We start from the raw sequence: 21189 nt of genomic DNA on the forward strand, positions 1-21189 counted from the left end.
CACTGTGACACAGTCTCTTCCAAAACCACCGCTCCCATTCTTGCATCGCGGCCATGCCTTATCCGCCAAATGAATCGCGACCGAGGACAGGATTTCGGTATCGGCACTGTCGTACGGACGATAGCACACACGTGAAGTTGTGGCGGCCTCCCGAAGGCCGATAGCGTCGTTAGGTCTGACGCGCGGCGTCCCGGAGACCCAGTCAACATCGATCTGCCTGTCTGGACGGCAGACGCGGGTCTCATCCTGATTTCAGTCCGTCCCAGCCGGGAGACATACGAAGGTGGAGGAGGATGAGTTTTGAGATGTAGGTGCCACCACACTTCACCGTAAGAAAAATTTCAAAACAGAGCAGTAACTTCCATAGAAAAATGTACCTAATTATTAATCCAGTAAGTCATCTAACGACAATGAAACAAGAAATCGGCAGCCTCTGAAATGTCCAAAGCACTCCATTCGCCAGCGCAAACGCATTGCTCATATAGCAGTGGCGGGACATCTGACGGCCGTCTCTGGCCACGGCTGACTTCCTGAATACGGCGCCGACCGGCTATCGCAGCCGGCACCGGCACGTCCTGATCAGAGGTCCGCGCGCCGCGAGACGCCGGTCCGCTCTGGCATGTGATTGCCTGTTCGCTGGATTGACGCATTTGATTGGCTTCTGAGGTCAGGCTGCTGCCTACCATTGGGTTATGTGTTACGGGTGGCTCGACCGGGGCTGGTAAGACCAGGAAGTGGGTTTTTGGGAAAATGACTAGAGGTAAATGACACGGAAGAAACGAGAGAAATCGTGTGTAAAATTATAGATTTAGTTCACCCACAAAATTGCTGTACTTATAGGGTAATGCCACTCCAGACAATCAATTTAATGGCAGCTGGCAAGCATTCATGCATTGTAATGATATTGCATGGATCCAGAAATCATGTTCAAAATCATTAGATTTCACCAAGATACATGGCAGTGATAAATCATAATCCACGGGTCTCGTTTTGCCGCTCTCGCTCCAGCTCTGGGCTGCAGGTATCTCTCTGGGGAAGGAAGGGGTAGGGTGAGCTGTGCCAGCCCGGCCCAATTGGACAGCCTCTCAGCCCCGGGGCACGGACGGACCCGTGGCACCGGCAGCTATTAGCTGTAATGGGCCGACAGTCGGTCCGTCCAGAGTCGACCTCCCGAGCCGAGCTGCAGAGAGCCGCTGCAGCTCCCAGTACCGACCTGAGCACCTCGCTGCTAATCCTGCGAGCATAGCTGGATTTACTAAAATGTTAAACCTTCACACGCGAACCGTACACGAAGCCTACATGGGAGAAGCCTATTTAGAATCGTGCGAGTTGCATCACACCCTCCTGCCTTACTGTTTGCACAGCGCACAGCGTGCTAACACCGGAGCACACAGCGAGCTGCAGGGACCTCTGTCACAGCTCTCGAGTGGCGCCGGAGCGGCCGGCCGCCGCATACCGCCACACAATTTGTCTATTTACGCTGTACCCTCGGGACGTCGTGCCGCGACTCACCCAGTGTCAACAGGGCGACGGTAGCGGAGAGGGAGAGGGAGAGGGAGAGGGAGAGGGAGAGGGAGAGGGAGAGGGAGAGGGAGAGGGAGGGGGAGAGGGAGGGGTTGAGGAATAGAGAGAGAGGGAGAGGGAGGGTGAGGGAGATGGAGAGGGAGAGGGAGGGAGGGAGAGGGAGAGAGGGGGGAAGGACGCACAGCCGGTTGACAAACACGACAAATGGGGGTGGCCCAGTCGCCAAGAGCGGCAAACTGGCAGTGGGAAGCACATCCGTTTACCTGTCATTTATCCAAGGACTACAGTGTATTACGCGTAGTGCCAGATGTGAGCCTTTTACAGGGTCTTTCAGGTATACAGTCGGCTGCTTTCAGGTGCGATAAGGTCCTGCCGTTCTTGGTGTTGGATGTGGCAATAATCAGGTGTCTTTTGATGTCGGTCGTGCCGGTAAAACTGTGACGTTTTCTCGCCCAGGAGGACAGTAGAACAGTGCCAATCAGCCTGCTGACACCGGAGGCCAACCTGGTAAGGAGTCGAATGCCCGATCGTTATGTCAACCGTCTGCTGACCTTCATGTATGCAGCTGCAACTGCCACCCTGCTTACTCATTGTCAACCCTGCTAACCGTGCTTACCCTTACCCACCATGCTTGTCACCCGAGCTAACCCTGCTTACCCTAACCCACCAGGGGTCTGGCAACCTAGCAAACCCTGAAGTGCTTACTCAGTGGGCCTGTCACCGCCGCTAACCAAGCTTACCCTTACCCACTGCGCCTGTCGCCCCGCTAGCCCTGCGCTGCCCGACCCGCCGATCTGACGTCATTCCCAGCTGCCTCTGCTGCTGCTGCTCTGCTGGAAGGATATCGATCGTGCAGTCGATGACGCTTTTTGTTCCACCCTGTGTCCCTGGCTGCAGCAGCTCCGAGCTTTGTTTTACAGAAAATCTGCAGGCCTCGCCTTCCTTAATGTGTGGCTGCCCTCCGCTATGAAACGCTTGAACCTAACCAGCAAATACTTAAGCCATTTAACCAGCTGCTTGACCCTGTATCGCTTACTTTGCCAAACGGCATAATTGGAGCATCATGTTACCGAACTTGCACGTCTTCGTCCCCTTCATTTACTTTCGAAATTTCATTCTGCTCATTCCACCCGCATGTGAGTATTTTCCTAAGCAGTCCCATCCGCTACATCCTCGAATTAAGGGAATACGTGATGTCATTTATACATGTGAGTGCATTCACAATCTGGCTTGAGCTGAATAATGCTTCGGACTGTCGCTGTTATTCATATAATCATAACAGTCATGCGATTATAAAAACAAATGCCTATCAACCTATAACTTGTCTTGGGGCATTGGATATTTGTTTGTTCGTGCTGTACACTGTGTAGCATTGATTCGACCGTGATACCCAAGAAAAGTCCGATTCTGGGCATCTAACAGGAAGATTAACCCAGCACATGTCTACACAGCTCAGCATAATTTCCAGTTACGTTCTAGGCCATCCATGTCCAACGATTTGCTCAGCCCCCGATCGCCATGGTCACATCAGCACCTTCATCATGCCAAGTCCTCGATTTCCAGAATTCATACCGAGACATAGCTGGTACTTTTTCCGTGCCATTTCCCGTCCAGCATCCCGTGCCATCTCTGGTGCCAGGGCGGTCCGGCGAGGGGAGGGGATCGCGCCGTCCTCCCCGGGACAGCCTGCCTAATGAAGCCCAGTATCGATCACACCCGGCGCCGGAACTGTGCTGGAAGTCGGCCGGAAGTGGGGCCGGAAGTAGCACCAGAAGTGACGCGGGAAGAGGCGCCCGCCGCCGGCGACCCGTTCGTTGGCTGCGCGCGCAGACACCCCGACCCACCGAAATCTTCACCCCACGACTAGCCATAGCCTGTTTCATTCCTCTGTCTACGGCGCGGCGCGAGGAAAACAGCGGCCCCGATTTACGACTCCGCCGCGGGGCCGGAGCGCCGAAGACGGCCGACTCTCAGTCCGGAAATTGAACCGCTCTCGTCTGACAGGCCTGGAGGGCCGGCTGCGCGGACGGCTGATCCGGCACCGTGATACAGCCACCGGTATCGCCAGAGGTGCCATCGCGCACAGAAGTGATCATCGAAGTGGATAATCCTCGGCTATGCGATGGTTGACCGTAGGGGTAATGGCTGTCACAGCTATTTTTTCTAATATGTTACGATCCCCCAAAAGCCTGGACATTCTCGTTATAGTTCTTATGTTGTTTTTTATGGTTATAAAAACATATGCTCATTCTTGCTAATGCTATGCGGCAGTGCAATTTTCTAGTGTTGCACTAGCCAAGCTAGCCAGCCACTAGCCATGTAAAATGTCATGCCACTGTCTTCATGTCAGGACATATTCTAGCTACTCGAGCCGGAGCGTCAAGCTCAGCTCTGGCCAGTCGAGATGGCCGTGTATGCTGGTCTAAGCTGTGGCAGCTCACAAGGAATTTAAACACAGTTCACCGTAGCAACCACAGAGAGATGACTGTCCCTGTGGCTGCTCCCCACCCCGCGACACAGATCATTGGATCAATAACAATGGAAGCCCGTCGACCGGTCACGTGCCCTCCACGGGCCGCACCGCCCTAAATCACGTGACAGACACGCCCGAGCCGCTCACATTGACGGCGTTTTTGCGATAGCTCGTGAGCAGCGAGCGCACGTGACCTATTCAAGGGGTCACCAGCTGCTCGCGGCATTCCTATATCGCCATAACAACCATTCACCCCGCGTCTCGGCCCGCTTTGTTGATCGACCACGTGACCGACGCAGGTCTACGTGATGGGCCGCGCCACGATCCTTCTCTGAGCACGTGACTGCAGCACCCCGGCATTTCCCGTCAGCGAGCGATCTTAGGCCGAGGTCATGTAAATCGAAACTCCAGTAGCTGAGTGATTATCCCTTCCTTACCACGGCCTCAGTGCCGCTGCTAATGTTCTATCTGACAATGCTTACCTCTTCCAGGAAGGACACGTGACGTGTGTCCTAGCACATCACGTGACTGGCGGGCGTGACCAGCTCTGTCTGATTGCGTCCTGGGTGACCTATCACGTGACCTGTCTGTACCGTTTCGTGTCGTGACCCGGTACCGACTGTCAATCCGCCAGGTTCTGCCGACGTGGAGGGCCACACAGACGGGCTCGATAGCACTCAAGATCCGCACCAACGAGGAAGACGGGCTGATCTTATTCAACCGAGGAGATCCCAACATGGTAGGAAATCAGCTTGTCTCCGCCGCGACCCTTCCCGAGCTGATAAAGGCATGCGGTGCATGATTGTGGGCGTGGAGTAGTTGTGGAAGCTAGAACTAACATGTTCGTTTCGTTCAAACAAATGACACATCTGTATCATATTTCCGACATATGCCGGGAAAACGAGCTGATATTTCCACAGCCCAGTAGTTGCCTACCAATGGACATATGTACCACGGGTGTAGCATGGTTCGTTAGCGTTGGCAAGACAGCGAAGATATCTGTAGCCACGCGATTTCTCCCCAAGCAGGTTATTAAGGACAGTGTTTTCAGTTACCCAGAGAGGATCAATGACCAAGCTGCACATAAAGGACAATGCATTCGGTGTCGGGTAGCGGCATGTCATTTACGAGCAAAGCAAGTGAAGGAAATAACACCAGCCGGAAATGCTGGAATACAATTATATGGGCGCTGTTTGCTACTGAGAATCAGGCTCCCGCTCTATGAAGCTAGCAAGTCATCAGCGTTATAAATTCTGCTAGAACTATGGGTTGGTGCATTTGCAGCTGCAGTGATGGTCGGGTCAATACTGTTCGCAGATCATATCAACCCAACGACGCTACTGATGGCTTTTAAGGTGAATAGACATACACAGATGCCCAATGCGGTAACCTATGCGGTAGCTTACCGCAAACTGGAAGTCTCTAAGAGAGCTTCAAAACATTTGATGTTCAAATGACCAAAATGGCGATCTATATAATCTACTCCGGCCTCAGTCGGTTCAGTTCACGGCCATTTTTTTCTCAATTGAACAGGGGGTTATATATGTAATCATCGTTGAAGATATTATTCAGTTAAGATATTATTCAGTTAATATGCCATTGAATTAAAGATTAAACTTAGTGTCTTACATGCGAAATTATAATCCAGAATTGTTTGAGTAGTTAACGAAGTAAATTTATTTCTTCTTAGTGGTTTGAATTTAAAATACAACATTCTACCAACAACAAACACAATCCAAGCAATCACAAGCTAAATCTAAGAACCAGATAACAGTGGCCATTTGGGACTTAGGGGAAGGAGGTCCAATTTTGGGCCGAATAACTTGCCAAAAGGCGTCATAGTTCCTTTTTGTAGGTAATGCCACTCAATTGGCAGCACACTGTAAAGATTCCTAGATCATACCTATATATGAAAGACATCAGACAATTGTTTGCAACTCACAACATGCATATTGCATACTTCATAAGTGCTATACCTACTGGAGCACGAGGCCACCGTCGTTTCGCCTCTGATGACGTCATCTACAGGCGATGACGTCATTGGCTTCCGGCGTGATGAGGTTGCGTCTGGAGAGGAGGTAATCTGGCGGGAGGGAGCGCCCCCGACTCTGTCCGCGTGTTTTTCTCGGTCCTGGTGAGCTGGGGCTCACGCACCTACCAGTGAAAATGTTACCACTTCACTCGGCCTCTGACAATAAATAACACATTAGGCGGCCTAATGTGCGTTTCATTTAAACCGTGGGGAGTGGAAAAGCCCAGTTTTACTTTCACATTTGCCTCAAGAATTGTAGGACCTGTCGAAACAAAGTGGCTGCCCGGAGCCCCGTCGAAATAAATACCAGCTCTTAGCCGGAACGAATTGTCGCAACAAATCATCCGCAGCATGCACTATTAACACGGCGTGTCGGACGAGCCACTTTTCAGCAATAAATGGAAGAAAAATCTTTGCAATTTATCACCAGCAGTGTTATTACCAGCCGATCGGGTGGTCAGGCCTGTTCCGCATTGGCCGGCCGTAATAACACCAGCCGCGACCCTTTTTTGTGCATCCGCTCGGCGTGAGGGATAATGCTGTTGCTATGTTTTTCTCCGCGCTCCACCCGGCACGTCAGTCTGGTTTTCGTTCAATTTGCTGCGCCGCTCCCGTTGCCATTCAGGGCGCCATTTTGCTCGTCATTTTGTGCGCGTCCGCGCTATTCTCGCTGCAAGGCAGACGAGTCGACCTATGATGCCGTCTGGGATGGCTGTTCACCGTTAGGAAAAGTTGTTGACGGCGTCTCACTCTCACCGTTGGAGTTTCTCTAGCTCAGTCAGAAGGGAAGATAGGGGTCATTCCAGATTAAGATAGTGGTGTGATTTGCCCCTTCTTCTACCTGTATTGTGGGTTTGATGCATCTCGTTTCAATTTTAGTGAAAGCGGAAACTGGTTGCAGATTAGATTATACCAAATGCATTTTAAGTTGATAAATGCCGACATCTCCTTCCAGTGCAAATTTCAGTTCGACACATTTCCAGACCGACTAGGCTCGTATCAACTGCACCATTTAAAGTTCATCACAGGCAAGCGCGTATGTAACGAGCACTTTACTACCGTATAACTGTATAAATTAATCTTAAATGCACATTATCAATCCATCTAAAATTTCAATGGAAAACATTTTCAACATCTGCCATCAAAAACCATGCCGCATTTCAAGGCATGAACGGTGGACGGCCACAGCAGGGTTTCAGTGTCGTGCGGTACAGCATAACTTCAGGCGCTCACTACTAGTGCCATCTATCGGCGAGAGCTCAAGTGGGACGCGCCGCTACAATCCGACCGATACGCGTCGGCATCTGCACGGTATATGTAGATACTTGAATAAGAGTACTGTTTGCTTAGCCATACGGGAACGCAGTGCGTCACGTGACCAAGGCGTCACGGAATCCTGATGATATGCTCTTGTTCAATGAACATGTCTCCATGCGCTAGATTGCCTATGCATCCAAAGTCCGAGTCCAAAGGTAAACGTATCATTGTAATGAAAATAATTAATGCATAACTTCTCCGGCGAGCTACACCTAGTCGAACACTCTGTTCAAAGTATTATTAAAGTATTCTACAGCTGCATAGCTGGCCTCCAGAGGACACCCCCGCCTGACGCCTCCCCTCGCCCCTCCCACCATCCCCTGGACTGGCAGGACGATATGTTCGCCCTGGAGCTGCTGGCCGGCCACATCTGGCTGCACGTCGACCTCGGCTCGGGCTCTGTGCGCGTGCGGGCCACCAAACGACGCGTCGACGACGGCCTCTGGCACCAGATCAGCGTCTCCCGGGACGGTCGCAAGGGGCGCGTCACCGTGGACGACACGTCGTCCGACTTTGTCACACCAGGTCAGTCGGCCAGGACGTCGCGCCCAGTCAGGTATTTGTTGGTGAGTTGTGATGCCGGATGCGACACCATCACAACGGTTTATAAAGTCACGGCCAGTTGAAAAAAAGTTTGAGGTAAACTTTACTTTACAAGGCGATTGGTGACGTTGCAATAATTATCTTCAGTGCAAATAAACGCAATACGATACTTTTAAGCGCCTTGGTGCTCGCAATCGATTGGGCCCAAGTAGATTGAACCCGAGTGTACATACACTGCAAAAGGGTTCTGTAACGCAGATGCGTTACATTTTTTCATCTTTCATGCTGAACTGCAAGCTGTGCCACAAGCTGAAACACGGCCATCTGCGAGCGCCGCACAGACACGGTCAGCCGGCTAAATCGGCTGTGATACCCTCTCTCCGTCCCAGCTGGCGTCCACACAGACGGCGAAGTCGGCTCTGACAAACAGGGGTCCTCTATAGATGACCACCCCACTTCATGAGAACCCGGATCTGAAGCCAACAAATAGCATACCAAAACGCGCCATTCTGCCAGCCTCGAGCCATTAATCAGTTTAGCCTTCGGAAAACAAGACTCTGTCCCACGCTCGGCACCCCGCCAGAGAACAAGGAGAGGGGAGTGCAGACCGGCCCTGATTTGAACAAAAACAAGAAAGGGGAGCGGGGACCGACCCGGTTTTGTACGAAAACAGGATGAAATGGAACTCGGTCGCCAACGACAAAATATAGGACATCTGGCCGGAGCTGACTTCAAAACAAGGTGGAGCGGAGGGCCAGGCCCGCCACCTGGCGCCTCAGGCGCCGTGAGCGCCGGCGGCGAATTCCACCCGATCGCTGCGTGAAAGGGTGCGACTGCCATGGCCGGAGGGGATGCCGAATTTTGTCAGCAAATCACGAATGTTTGAGGGCGGAGCCGAGTGCAGCTTTTGAGAATGGAGGACGAAGATTGGACACGGAGATGCTGCCCGGCCCTCTGAAGTATGACGTCATCAAAAGTATAAGTTGATGAAACGGAACTGGAACGCTCTCGCTGGCTCTCTCTCGGACGAGGCATTCGGCCTCTCGCATCACGGACAGCCCACAAGACACCAGCGGCTGGCATCACGGCGCCGGCGGCGGCTCTGGCCGCCGGGCCGGCCGCTGGACGGACACGGCCATCATGTCAGCGACTCCATCTCAAGTAAGGTCACGCGGTGAACACGGGTGCGCACCTAGTCCCTAAATCCTTCAAGTACCCCCCCCCCTTCGTTACCGCTATGTGAGCCACATTATATTCCCCTTTTTAGGTGTCGTTGCGCAATAATTTAGGCCATTCAGTTTAGGTAGTTCAATTTTATTTTGGGAACCTTCAGTCTAGGTAGCTTAAGTTCACAATTCGATTCGGTCAATTATGTAACTGTGCGCGTGGTGCGAGACGCGTGCCGACGTGGACCCTCGTCCGGCGCCCCGTGGTGATTAAGGCGGACGGAGGGGATTATGCTCCGTGGGGAGTCGGGAAAGGGACGGGCGACTGTGCACCGCACCGTGCGGCGTGTGAAACTCAGTTGATGGGCGGCCTGGGCCCAGAACGTTTCCTTTAAATTTGACGTGTAAGGGAATTTAAGGTGTTGCGTCGGAGTATGTAAATAAATGGGACTTGTAAATATTGAAATACGAGTGTGAGTAGTGCTGAAGGGCAGGGATCGGAGGATGGAGCATAAAAGGCCATATGCCAACTCACAGTCGGGAAAGAGGTCATTTCCAAGGTGTCTGGCCAGAGTAATTTACAACGATCAGTTTTCTTTATCTGTTTGATTTTACACAGCACACAAAGGGATTATACAGGGAGCACACACATAACTCTCAGGACCTCCCTACCTTACCCTATGCTGGGGAGTGCTCTGGCTGTTATCATCCTATTCCTACCGTATCACCGTCCTGTTTCCATAAACATTACGCGTCAGCGGAATTCCTGGCGCTCCATTTTATCCGACGGTCCGATTACAAGCAACACGCACAGAACACGCAGGACCTCCTTACCTTACCTGTGCTGGAGAGTGCTCTGGCTGCTATTATCCTATTCCTACCGTACCATTGTCCTGTTTCCATAACTATTACGCGTCAGCGGAATTCCTGGCGCTCCATTTTTTTCCGACGGTTCGATTACAAGCAGCACGCACAGAACACGCAGGACCTCCTTACCTTACCTATGCTGGAGAGTGCTCTGGCTGTTATTATCCTATTCCTACCGTACCATTGTCCTGTTTCCATAAACATTACGCGTCAGCGGAATTCCTGGCGCCCCATTTTATCCGACGGTCCGATTACAAGCAGCACGCACAGAACACGCAGGACCTCCTTACCTTACCTATGCTGGAGAGTGCTCTGGCTGTTATTATCCTATTCCTACCGTACCATTGTCCTGTTTCCATAACTATTACGCGTCAGCGGAATTCCTGGCGCTCCATTTTATCCGACGGTCCGATTACAAGCAGCACGCACAGAACACGCAGGAACTCCTTACCTTACCTATGCTGGAGAGTGCTCTGGCTGTTATTATCCTATTCCTACCGTACCATTGTCCTATTTCCATAAACATTACGCGTCAGCGGAATTCCTGGCGCTCCATTTTATCCGACGGTCCGATTACAAGCAGCACGCACAGAACACGCAGGACCTCCTTACCTTACCCTATGCTGGAGAGTGCTCTGGCTGTTATTATCCTATTCCTACCGTACCTTCATCCGGTTTCCATCAATATAATGCGTCAGCGGAATTCCTGGCGCTCTACCCTATCCAGCGGTCCGAATATAAGGAGCACACATAGACCTTGCCGCACACGAAATATTTGTAACTTTACCCCACATGGACACTGGGGACACTGTAAGGGACGGAACCGGGGAGATAGATGATGCACGTCACGCCCCTGTGCGTGGAAAGTCCACCGACGCGGCCATGGGTTAGGAGGGAGATGAGACGCGAGTGAAAGGGAGCAGGACTGTACAATTAGATAAATCGGGTTTCCCGAATGACGCTAAACTCGGACAGACCCCACTAGATATGAGGCCTCGATTGAGTAAGCCCTGGATGCGTGCAATAAGTCGCGAAATTAAACGTGAGGATGAAGGCGAGTCGGGCACAGACCGCCGAGGAGGGTTTCAAGAAATGTTACCCGGTCAGCCTCGTGTCCTGGCTCGGAGGGGACGACGGGTTGTAGTCTGTCTAACCTCTGGCTAGCGGGACACGGGACCAGTGGCCCGATTGTTCCGGCCCAGGGTAGGCCTGGGTGATAATTAAGGTCACGTGGGCCGTCGCCTGGGATGTGTATCGGCGGGTGGGCCGCCGCGAGATGACGGTGTTCCGTCTCGGATTAACAGCCCCGGAGGCTGGGCAGATTTTAGGCTGCCGGGCTGGCCCGGAAGCCCTGAACTATGACTGGAGCGAGATGCGGTCATCAGTATCACGGATGGACCTTAGTTACCCAGCCCGGTTTCAAAAGGATAGGTAGGCCCGCTATCGGTCCCTCAAGTGGTCGGCGCGGGACGTCATTTGAAGAGCGACAGATAGTTTCGGAGGTGGTTAGGACCCCGGGCGTCTTAGCGAGGGAATCGTATGCCGCCGGAAGAGTAATGCCCCGCGAAGGAACGTATAATGCCGCAAGACGGGGGTGAACATTAGATACCGAGCATTCGAGTCGGGTGATCGCAGTCAGACGGTGCTGGCCACCCGCAGTCAGTCGAGTAGCTCCGGCCATGCTCTGGTCCTTTCGAATAGGTCTGTGACGACAGCTTAACTACCAGCCACGGATAGATAGGGCTTTGGACACCTATGTGCTGGTAGTCGACGATGTGTGTTGAGTGCAGGATGTCCCCGAGTGGACCTGCGTGCGTGGAAGACGCGTGTCGTCTTTGTAGTTAGCCGACGAGAGCTAACCCTTTTTAGGTCACCGGGTTGGCCCGGAAACCCTGAACTATGGCTGGTGCGAGATGCGGTCATTAGTATCACGGACGGACTTTAGTTACCCAACCCGGCTTTCAAATTTTAGATACGTCCGCCGCGGAAAGCCCGGGCTACTGAGTGCCCTGCGAGCTCTAGCTCCGGAACCGTGGGCTGGAGTGTGTTAGAGATGCTGACTGACCACTGGCAGCAGAAGGTAGGTCCACACGTGAGTGGCAGTAAGACAAGGGCTGCGTACGTTGTTGCAAAGGTTTACCGGCCCATGCTGTAAGTCCATTGTTCGCTCAACAACCTGCGTGCGTGTGTGTTTATTATTTGTGTGTAGGTAGTTCGGCATGGTCTTGGACCCGCTATAAGTCGCGAAATTCAAGGGCGGAGTGCCGAAATCTGTGGTGGTTCGTATATTATATTCGTATAGCGTGAGCATTATGAAGCGTTTGTCTGATGTACGGAGCATTGTGGTTATGAAGGGATAACGGTTAATGAAATTTAAGGCCAATGACTCAATAACGACTTGCGCACGCCTTAGCACCACCGGGGGAAGTTAGGCAAAGAGGGAGGGATCGGAGACGGCTAACTCTGATAATTATGAGGTATAACTGGACGTATGACAGAAGTGAGAAGGGATGCACGAGTGGAAGTATGATTGTTGTGTATATCCGGTGGGAGATAGCCCTCAGCTAGGAAGGGCGCTGTTGTTTGAGAGTGGGACCTTGGGTTATGTAGAGTTGAGTTCTTATGTCAATGTGATCAAGGATAATGGGTTATTATTTATCTCTCCTCCCATTCCTTAACCCTGGCCTATGTGTTTCCGATGATTGATCGCCCCGGAGAATGTAAAGACAGAGTCGGGACGAGTTCGCGAGGGGCTGAACAGAGAAGGGCTTCTAGGAGCGCACCGACGGGTCTCTCTCTCTCTCTCTCTCTCTCTCTCTCTCTCTCTCTCTCTCTCTCTCTCTCTCTCTCTCTCTCTCTCTCTCTCTCCCTCTCTCTCTCTCTCACTCTCTCTCTCTCCCTCTCTCTCTCTCTCTCTCCTTCTCTCTCTTCTCTTCTCTCTCTTGCTCTCTATCGAAAGACAATGCCCGGTTAGCCCCGCTACGGCGAAACCCCGCTACAGACTTGGCGCACCCAACGTGGGGTAGGATCAATCAAAGGAATCATGAAGTCGGTGGACGGACGTGCATTGCCGAACCCAATGCTAAAATTTCAGAGGTAATGCGAGCGTTGGTGAGAAAACTTATTATGTCTGAGCTAGATGCAGTGGGAGCTGGTCACTCAGTGCAGCATTACTCGGGTTAAATTGATTTGATTGAAATCAGAAAGCGTGGATTGCTGGAGGGTGTATATATCATGAAGTGATAAGGGTAACTCGAGAATCAATTTTAAGTGACTGGCGAGCGGGCTTAGTATAGTTTTTTTGGCTACAGGTATCGCTAACCAAATTTATGTGGCTCACATCTAGCGAACCCTAACCTTGAGTGAAATCCCGTGATCCAAAGTTAGAGTAATCACACCGAGGATGCCATTTTAACCCAATTTTTAAGAGATTGTACCCATCCTATACCAAAAAGGTGCAGTGACCTATGTGTGACCCGTGGACTGACCCGCCTCTGGAGAGAACTGACAGGAGACCGGCAACCGTCCACGAGCCGTTTTCCCCGGCGGGAAACCCCGTTACAGAACAGGCTGTCACGTGTTACCGAACCCGATGTACATACTGAAGATACGACTGAGCGCGACGCTATGAAGGTATCGAATGTTGTGGAATGAAATCAGGGCTGAATAAGGCAAGAATGACAAATAGAACGTATGATATTGAAATAAAGGTGACGGCACAGATTGAAGATGATCGAGATTGTTATTGAAGCAATGGGAACAGTAAGGTGAAAGAAGGAGGGCACACAGCGGAGATTGACGGCGGGAAGAGAAGATATTGAAGGAGGAGACCGATGAAAACGGTGCCACTGATACTGAATTACAGTGCAGATACGAAATCACAGAAATAAATCAACAGCTGAGAAAAGAATATGCAAATGATTGAAGAACTATAACATCACGAAGCCAGTTGGAAAAGCAAACGTGCAGCGGAGAGAAGAAGAGATGCCGACAGAAGAACAAAAAAAAAAAGCTAGTCATCAACAGCGACTGGCTGATGCTGATAGCCAGTGCCCAAGGGAACTCAAAATGAAGACAAAGCCTGAAACAAATAACAACAGAGACCGGAAGCAGGAGGAGGAGAAACTGATAACCAATTTATGTCAACAAAATCAGGCAGCAACTGGGGTGATGGTGACGACTACTACAACTATAGAGCGTCATTAGATAAGACAATTCGGACAGATCTGAATGCTGCCTGTTTCGAGCGAAATAGACAACCGTAATGGACCGGATCAGCCTGCGAGCCCATTTCGGGGCCGCCCGCTGCACTGGGAGGTGGTTATCTGGCATTACATCAAATGCAGGCGGTCCCCACTGCCACTTCCCACACTTCAAGACCGACCCACGAGACCTGCACCGGGCCAGTACATAGTCACGGCCAAACAACCAAGAGCAGACAGCAAGGACAGCAGGCCTGGACAACAACACCGACTACATCCGTTCCAGCATCGGCAGTCAAGGTGGGCTACCTCTCCCGTGACTACCAGACCAACTGGGATGCCGGCGACGACCGGAGCTGTGCCCCGGCTACACTGAGAAAACAGTGTCCCGATTTTCGGGCTCAGAGACCAGTTTTCGGGCTAATGTACCATATTCAAAACAGACAGCACATTTCGAGAATACTTTCTGAGCTAGCGCCACATGGGCTCATACGATCCCTTAAATCGGTATCATTGATCGCAGAAACAGAGCTCAGTCAGTACCCATTATCGGTGTCAAGCTCTAAAACTAGTCTCACTATGATACCAGTTTTCAGCCTGATCCCCATTTTCGAGCTCACCTGATTCCAGTTTGAGGGCTCAAATTGTGTGGTGAAGCCAATATTAGGGCTCACGTCATCGCTTTTCGGGGCTTTGGTAAAAGCTGGATTGCGTCAGCTGGCTGGCCAGCTGGCGACGCACGAAAGGTATTTAATTTTAGATATACCTAAGCGCGGTAGTAGGATGGACATAAATATTTCAAATGGCTTTAAATGAAAAATTGATTGGTAAATATTCATTCTTTTATATCTAGCATTGATATGTAAGAAGCTCTGCTAGCGCCACCATACGGCGCCAGCTGGCAAAAAATCCAGTTAATACCAGAGCCCGCTTTTCGTCCGATGCAGCCCCTCCTCCCCCCTCCCCCGTGTCCAGCAGCTGCGAATAAGACGAAGCCGCGGACAAACTTTTTTTTTTGCTCGGCCAGCCTAGCGCCAGTCTCGAGCGGTGGGACAGTTAACCGGCAATTTTGGCCGGGATGCAAAAGTTACGTTAAACCGGTTTATGTTAACCCGGGAGCAAATAACAACGTGGGAGCCTATCTTAGGTGTGGCAAAGCTAACGGATTACTTACTTGTTGCCGAGGTGCCCAAAGAAGGTACTGGAACCGAAAACACAACATTGGTTCATGTATTTATTAACATTCATACACACAGTCATACTTGTGCAAGGTGTCAGTGTTCGGTTGTGGGGTGTAATAGCCAGGGAAAAAGTTCTATGAACTGAAAAACCCGGCGCCTATTACTTCGCAACATGGTTGTGTATTCAACATGAACTGCAAGGAGTGCAGACGACATTGCCTGTGCTAACTTAACGTCTCACGGGCAGCGCCGCGCTCTGACACCTTGGTCCCAGAAGCGGCGGCGTTTCTGACCGCAAATCGCCGGAGAGCCGGTCGACGCCGTTGAGGGGACTGAGCAGGCCGCTGCCAGCTCCACCTTCACGTCCGCGCGGCGCAGCTCGGTGTGCGGCGGCGGCTCATCGCGCGGGCCGCACCCGTCCGTCCGCTGCACGAGCCGCTTTTCGATCCGACAGCGCAACACCGGCACGCCATTGTGCTGGCTGAGCGGCGGCAGCGGCACGTAGGCAACAAAACAGTAGAAATCGATGGGCCTGGATCGGCGTTGCCAGCAACGCCGGCAGCGGCGCGGCGGGAGGCGCCAGTGCCGCCGTCGGGGACGTGTGCCCTTCGCTGCGCTCATTCGAGTTGGCCGGCCGGCCGCGCGGCGTAGTCCTTTTGACACGGTGCGAGAAGAGCCGGATGAAGGTGGACTTTTTATTGGCGTTGCTGGTGCTCACGCCGCCGGCGTCCAGTTTGGGCGGCAAGTCCGAGTACCAGGAGTCGGACAAGTCCCGCGCGAACGCCGCCAGCCGGTCGTCGTCACTGCTGGCGGCGGCCCGCCGACGGCGCTGCCTCATAATCGGACGAGTCGGTGGTACTGAGCACCTCGCGGGACGGGTAGCTGGGAGTGGGCCGGCCGCGGCCCCTGCCAGGCCGCGCCACCTTCACCGGCGCAGCCGCCTTCAAACTGCCCTTGCTGGGCGGCGGGTTGGTCGGCGGAGGCGGCAGCGGTGCCTCGACGTCAGTCCGAGTCGCTGTCACTGGGCGGCCGCCGCGGAGACGGCTTCTGTTTGACCCGCAGCCGGCCTGGGCCGGCTCGGCGGCCGGCGCCCTCGGCCGGCGGCGCGCGCCGTTTCGAGCGTTTCACCTTTTCACTGTTACTCTCGCCTGGTCCTCAGCGTCGAGCGGCTCGGCGCTGTTCGGTTTCATGTGGCCCATGCTGCTGGGAAACTCGGGTGGGGACAGCTTTCTGACTGGAGTGCCGTCGAAGATGGAGGAGACGGGGGTGCTCGCAGAGTCCTTGCCCAATGCCCATGATAGAGCCGAGGCTCCACTGGACGCCCAGCTTAATCGGGCTATCGCCGCCCTCCTTCTATGGTGGATTCTTCGGCCCCCTACAGCCACTAGGGCCATCATATACTCCCAGATGGCGGCACCTAGGGGATGAGGGGGGGGGGTGTCTGGGCCACTTGTCCACCTCGTGGCGTCGCCAGCGACGCCTGCGAGTCGGAGCAAATGATTATGGGGTCTTCCTCGAAGGACGGGTGCTCCAGGAGATGTTGCTTTGCCGTCTTGAGCGCCACCATCTCAGATCGGTAAATGGAGCAAATCCTCCCCGCCGCCTCCCGCAGTATCAATGTTGTACTGTCTGGGTGCTCGGTGAGGACCCCAGCGCCGCCTTCCTATTACTCCCCCGGTCGCAGACCCGTCGACCCAGGCCCACGTCGCACGCTGGGGGAGCGCTCCCAGGCACGCCTCCGCAGCACTCCTCCTCGCTGTCGCGGACGCCCCGATCGGCAGCCGGTCCAGGTGGACCGTGACGCCGTCTGTTGGCGTCTACGGGGGCAGTCTCGTGGATAAGCGCGCCTCGGCAGTCGGCGGGCAGCGCCACTCCAGTGGTCCCACACCGCTCCCCCGCGCTCTCTCCAGCCGGTCACTGACTTCAGTCACGGTTGGGGGGGGGGGGGGCTTCCGCCACGACGCGGCGGGTCCTCCGACGGGAGGGAGAGCGCCTTCGCCAGTAGGCGCGATGCCAGCGCATCCCTCCTCATCTCTCCATCGGCACGACGCCCGCCTCGGCCCTCACGGCGAGTCTTGGAGCATGGAAATCGGGCAGCCAGTGATGACTCATGCCACCATCAGCATCTCCGCCTCCAGGACGCCAAGATGTGTGGCCGCAGCCGCAGGCAGCCACGCCGACCTCGCTGCCCGCATGCCCAAGTAGTCTCGAATCGCTGACACCTCTCCTGAAACAAGAGTGGTGTCGTAAACTTAAATCCCTTGCTGGCGCCCGCCAGCCGCGACAACACCGCCACACCAATTTTTGTGACCCCGGAACTTCCGTCCCGAGCCTTATTTCACGGCACGATGCTACAGTGCGCTACACGTATTGTGGTATTCAGCTTCCATGGAAACATCAACTAATTTGGACGCTCAAACATGGGAGTCAGGAGTGGTTAAGGCCCAGAGCGTTCTGTCTGGTTTATAAAACCTTGGCCAGCAGATGTAAACGTGCTTTTTGTATAAGTGGCTTAATTTTGACGCAAAAGGGCACTAACCTTCGGCGCAAATAATGCAGAAATTTCAGCGCAAATTGCAAAATAGCTTGCGCCGAACTTCGGCGCATGACGGCTTCACGGGCGTCCGGCGTACCATATGGATGTTTTCCAGTTTGGGCTGCAGGTTTTAGCTCTAGGTTTTAGACTGTAGGTTTTGGGTTGGGTTGGGCTGGGCTGGGCTGGGCTGGGCTGGGCTGGGCTGGGTTGGGCTGGGCTGGGCTGGTTGGGGTGGTTGGGTTGGGTTGGATTAGGTTAGGTAAGTTTAGGTTAGTTTAGTTTAGGATAGATATGAATACCTATTTTTTGTAAGTTGAATTATTTTTTCATTTTGTAGCATCATATGCCTTCCATCTTTGAACTGCCATATTCAAGCACCAGAATAAGTATGGACTTGAACCTTTTCCAGTCTGGATGCCTGTATGGAAGTTGTGCAAAATCATGCAGTTGAAGGTATTGTAACCACAAATAAGAGCTCATGACTCAAGTCTCAACTTGTCCATAATTGGTTATCTTGATGTATACTTGTAGACCCTTCCTCTTACTTGGCACACAGGCATGGTGTCACAGTGTTCTAAAATTGGATTTCAATTGGGTGTCCCAATAAAAAAAAATCTGAAGACAAAATGAGATAGATTTAGTCTTTCCGCAAAACTGCATAATGCCATTTTTACCTCAGATTTTGTCAGAACCTTCACAGGATCTGAAATGAAATGATGTAGAGTAGATGCATCAACTGTCAAGTCATGCATAACCTGGCAGCTGGCTGTTGAATCAAACTTTTGACATATTTTTTTAGCAAAGATGAAATAAAGCCACTTGTCATATTTTTAGGATGAAAACATTTTCCCCATCATGTGTGGTTATTCACCTAAAATTCTGAAACATGGAACACTGTCATACCAGCATTCCATCATGTCAACCAGCATTCCGCAGCATGTTAGCAGAAGCAGCAGCATGTTATAAGTATATGAAAGATCCAAATAGGTTGTAGGTTGGTAGGTATTGGTACTAAGTTTAACTTAATAGGTTAGTAGGCAAGGTTAGGATTAATTTTAGTTGAGCATCAAGATAACCATCACGAACAAGTAACAAAATCCTTACCTACCCTTGAAAGCATTGCTTCAATCACATCATCCCGAAGAACCAGACAAAATTTTTGCACATTCTTACACTATTTGACATCCTGAATCCAGATATGATGCTTTCATGTGGCGCAAATACAAGAAAAACGAATAATCAAACCCGTGCGTATTCGTATCAACGGCGCCACAATTGTAGATCAGACCTTTTCTGAACAAATGCCACTACAATTTTAATTGATAAGGGATAAAAATGGCATGAGCATCAACATCTTGATTTTTTCTAAAAGATAGCGATAACTGATAACTAATAACTTACCATTCATTTTGAAATCACGGCGGTAGGTACACCAACACATGGCACTGAAAACAGCAAAAGACGGAATGGCGGAATGTCGTATGGAGCCCTAAAACGCAGCTCGAATTGAGCCCGAAAAGGAAGACGAACTGATGCCGCTTTCGGGGCTAATGTACTTTGAGCCCGAAAAGGGCGCCTAACTGATCCCGATTTTAAAATCATACAGATTTGAGCCCTGTTTTGGCACTCATATGAGCCCTTATTCAAAAATGTTCTCAAAGTGTTTTCTGAGTGTATAACATCACAGCCAATAACAACGAAGCAGGCTGCAGCGTGACCACGTCTGCCGCTGGACGTGACATCCGTTCCATCATCGGCAGTCCACACCAGAGAGCAACCTCGGTGGCCGCTAGATCGGCGGTGGCAACTGGGACGTGCGCTGGAGCCACGTTCAACCCAGGCTCAGCCACAGACAACGAGTTCTGGGCCGATCATAGCCAGCCCTGACAGTTCACCAGGGCGGCCGCAATCGGCAGCAATGACGAACTACGACTGCAACTGCGAGACTGGGGGAGTCCTGGGCGAGTCCGGGACTGGGACCAGACTACAACAGCAGCCGGCCGGTTCGAGACCGAATTGCGGGCGACCGCCAGTCCGTCATCGCGGCCATCCCGGACCGGAGCTGTCGTGGCTCATGGAGCCACCATCAGGTGCCGGGCTCACTCCTCTGGCATACCACAGTCTGCACCGGTATGTTATCGCTAGATTGATCTGAATTATAGTAACCAAATGTACCAATGTTATTTTTGTATTGTCATGTGTTAATTATTTCAATGGTTTCATTCAATTTCCATGGTTTTGCGCGCTAATTATTTGATGTGTAGTTGGTGGTGTTTTACGGGATAGTACGTGAATGTTTTAGTTCTGGAAATGTAAGAATGGCCCGAAATACTGTGCAATGACACAAAAACCCGCAATCCTTATGTCCTAATCATCCAAGCTCGTCCTACCATCCTCCCCAACCGAACACTCCTGTTGGAATAACTACCGATCCTTTAGAAGACGGCCACCCACTCTCGTCACAGAAGTCACCAAGAAACACGACGAAACGGCACCAAATAGCACGGCAGAAGCGGCCTCTCAAACGTTTAGTCGCGGGGCGCGACTATAAAAAGAGGTCTGAAAATGTAACGCAGATGCGTTACATTTTTTCATCTTTCATGCTGAACTGCAAGCTGTGCCACAAGCTGAAACACGGCCATCTGCGAGCGCCGCACAGACACGGTCAGCCGGCTAAATCGGCTGTGATACCCTCTCTCCGTCCCAGCTGGCGTCCACACAGACGGCGAAGTCGGCTCTGACAAACAGGGGTCCTCTATAGATGACCACCCCACTTCATGAGAACCCGGATCTGAAGCCAACAAATAGCATACCAAAACGCGCCATTCTGCCAGCCTCGAGCCATTAATCAGTTTAGCCTTCGGAAAACAAGACTCTGTCCCACGCTCGGCACCCCGCCAGAGAACAAGGAGAGGGGAGTGCAGACCGGCCCTGATTTGAACAAAAACAAGAAAGGGGAGCGGGGACCGACCCGGTTTTGTACGAAAACAGGATGAAATGGAACTCGGTCGCCAACGACAAAATATAGGACATCTGGCCGGAGCTGACTTCAAAACAAGGTGGAGCGGAGGGCCAGGCCCGCCACCTGGCGCCTCAGGCGCCGTGAGCGCCGGCGGCGAATTCCACCCGATCGCTGCGTGAAAGGGTGCGACTGCCATGGCCGGAGGGGATGCCGAATTTTGTCAGCAAATCACGAATGTTTGAGGGCGGAGCCGAGTGCAGCTTTTGAGAATGGAGGACGAAGATTGGACACGGAGATGCTGCCCGGCCCTCTGAAGTATGACGTCATCAAAAGTATAAGTTGATGAAACGGAACTGGAACGCTCTCGCTGGCTCTCTCTCGGACGA

At 52.3% G+C, this 21189-nt stretch overlaps 1 protein-coding gene across 4 annotated transcripts in view; it reads left to right on the forward strand.

Annotated features, from left to right (window-relative positions):
• LOC122366430 (neurexin-1-like) overlaps window positions 1-21189 on the forward strand; it is an 88633-nt gene that overhangs the window by 40043 nt on the left and 27401 nt on the right. For 2 of the 4 annotated variants that reach the window (XM_043338674.1, XM_043338675.1), the window contains exons 9-11: window positions 1981-2031; window positions 4632-4736; window positions 7679-7871. In XM_043338674.1, the coding sequence (XP_043194609.1) occupies window positions 1981-2031; window positions 4632-4736; window positions 7679-7871 (349 nt within the window). The remainder of the gene's footprint in view (window positions 1-1980; window positions 2032-4631; window positions 4737-7678; window positions 7872-21189) is intronic. The other 2 variants (XM_043338676.1, XM_043338677.1) reach the window with 1 other exon arrangement.

Source organism: Amphibalanus amphitrite, unplaced genomic scaffold (assembly GCF_019059575.1).
Source record: "Amphibalanus amphitrite isolate SeventyFive unplaced genomic scaffold, NRLGWU_Aamphi_draft 000805F_arrow, whole genome shotgun sequence".
NCBI lineage: Eukaryota > Metazoa > Arthropoda > Thecostraca > Balanomorpha > Balanidae > Amphibalanus > Amphibalanus amphitrite.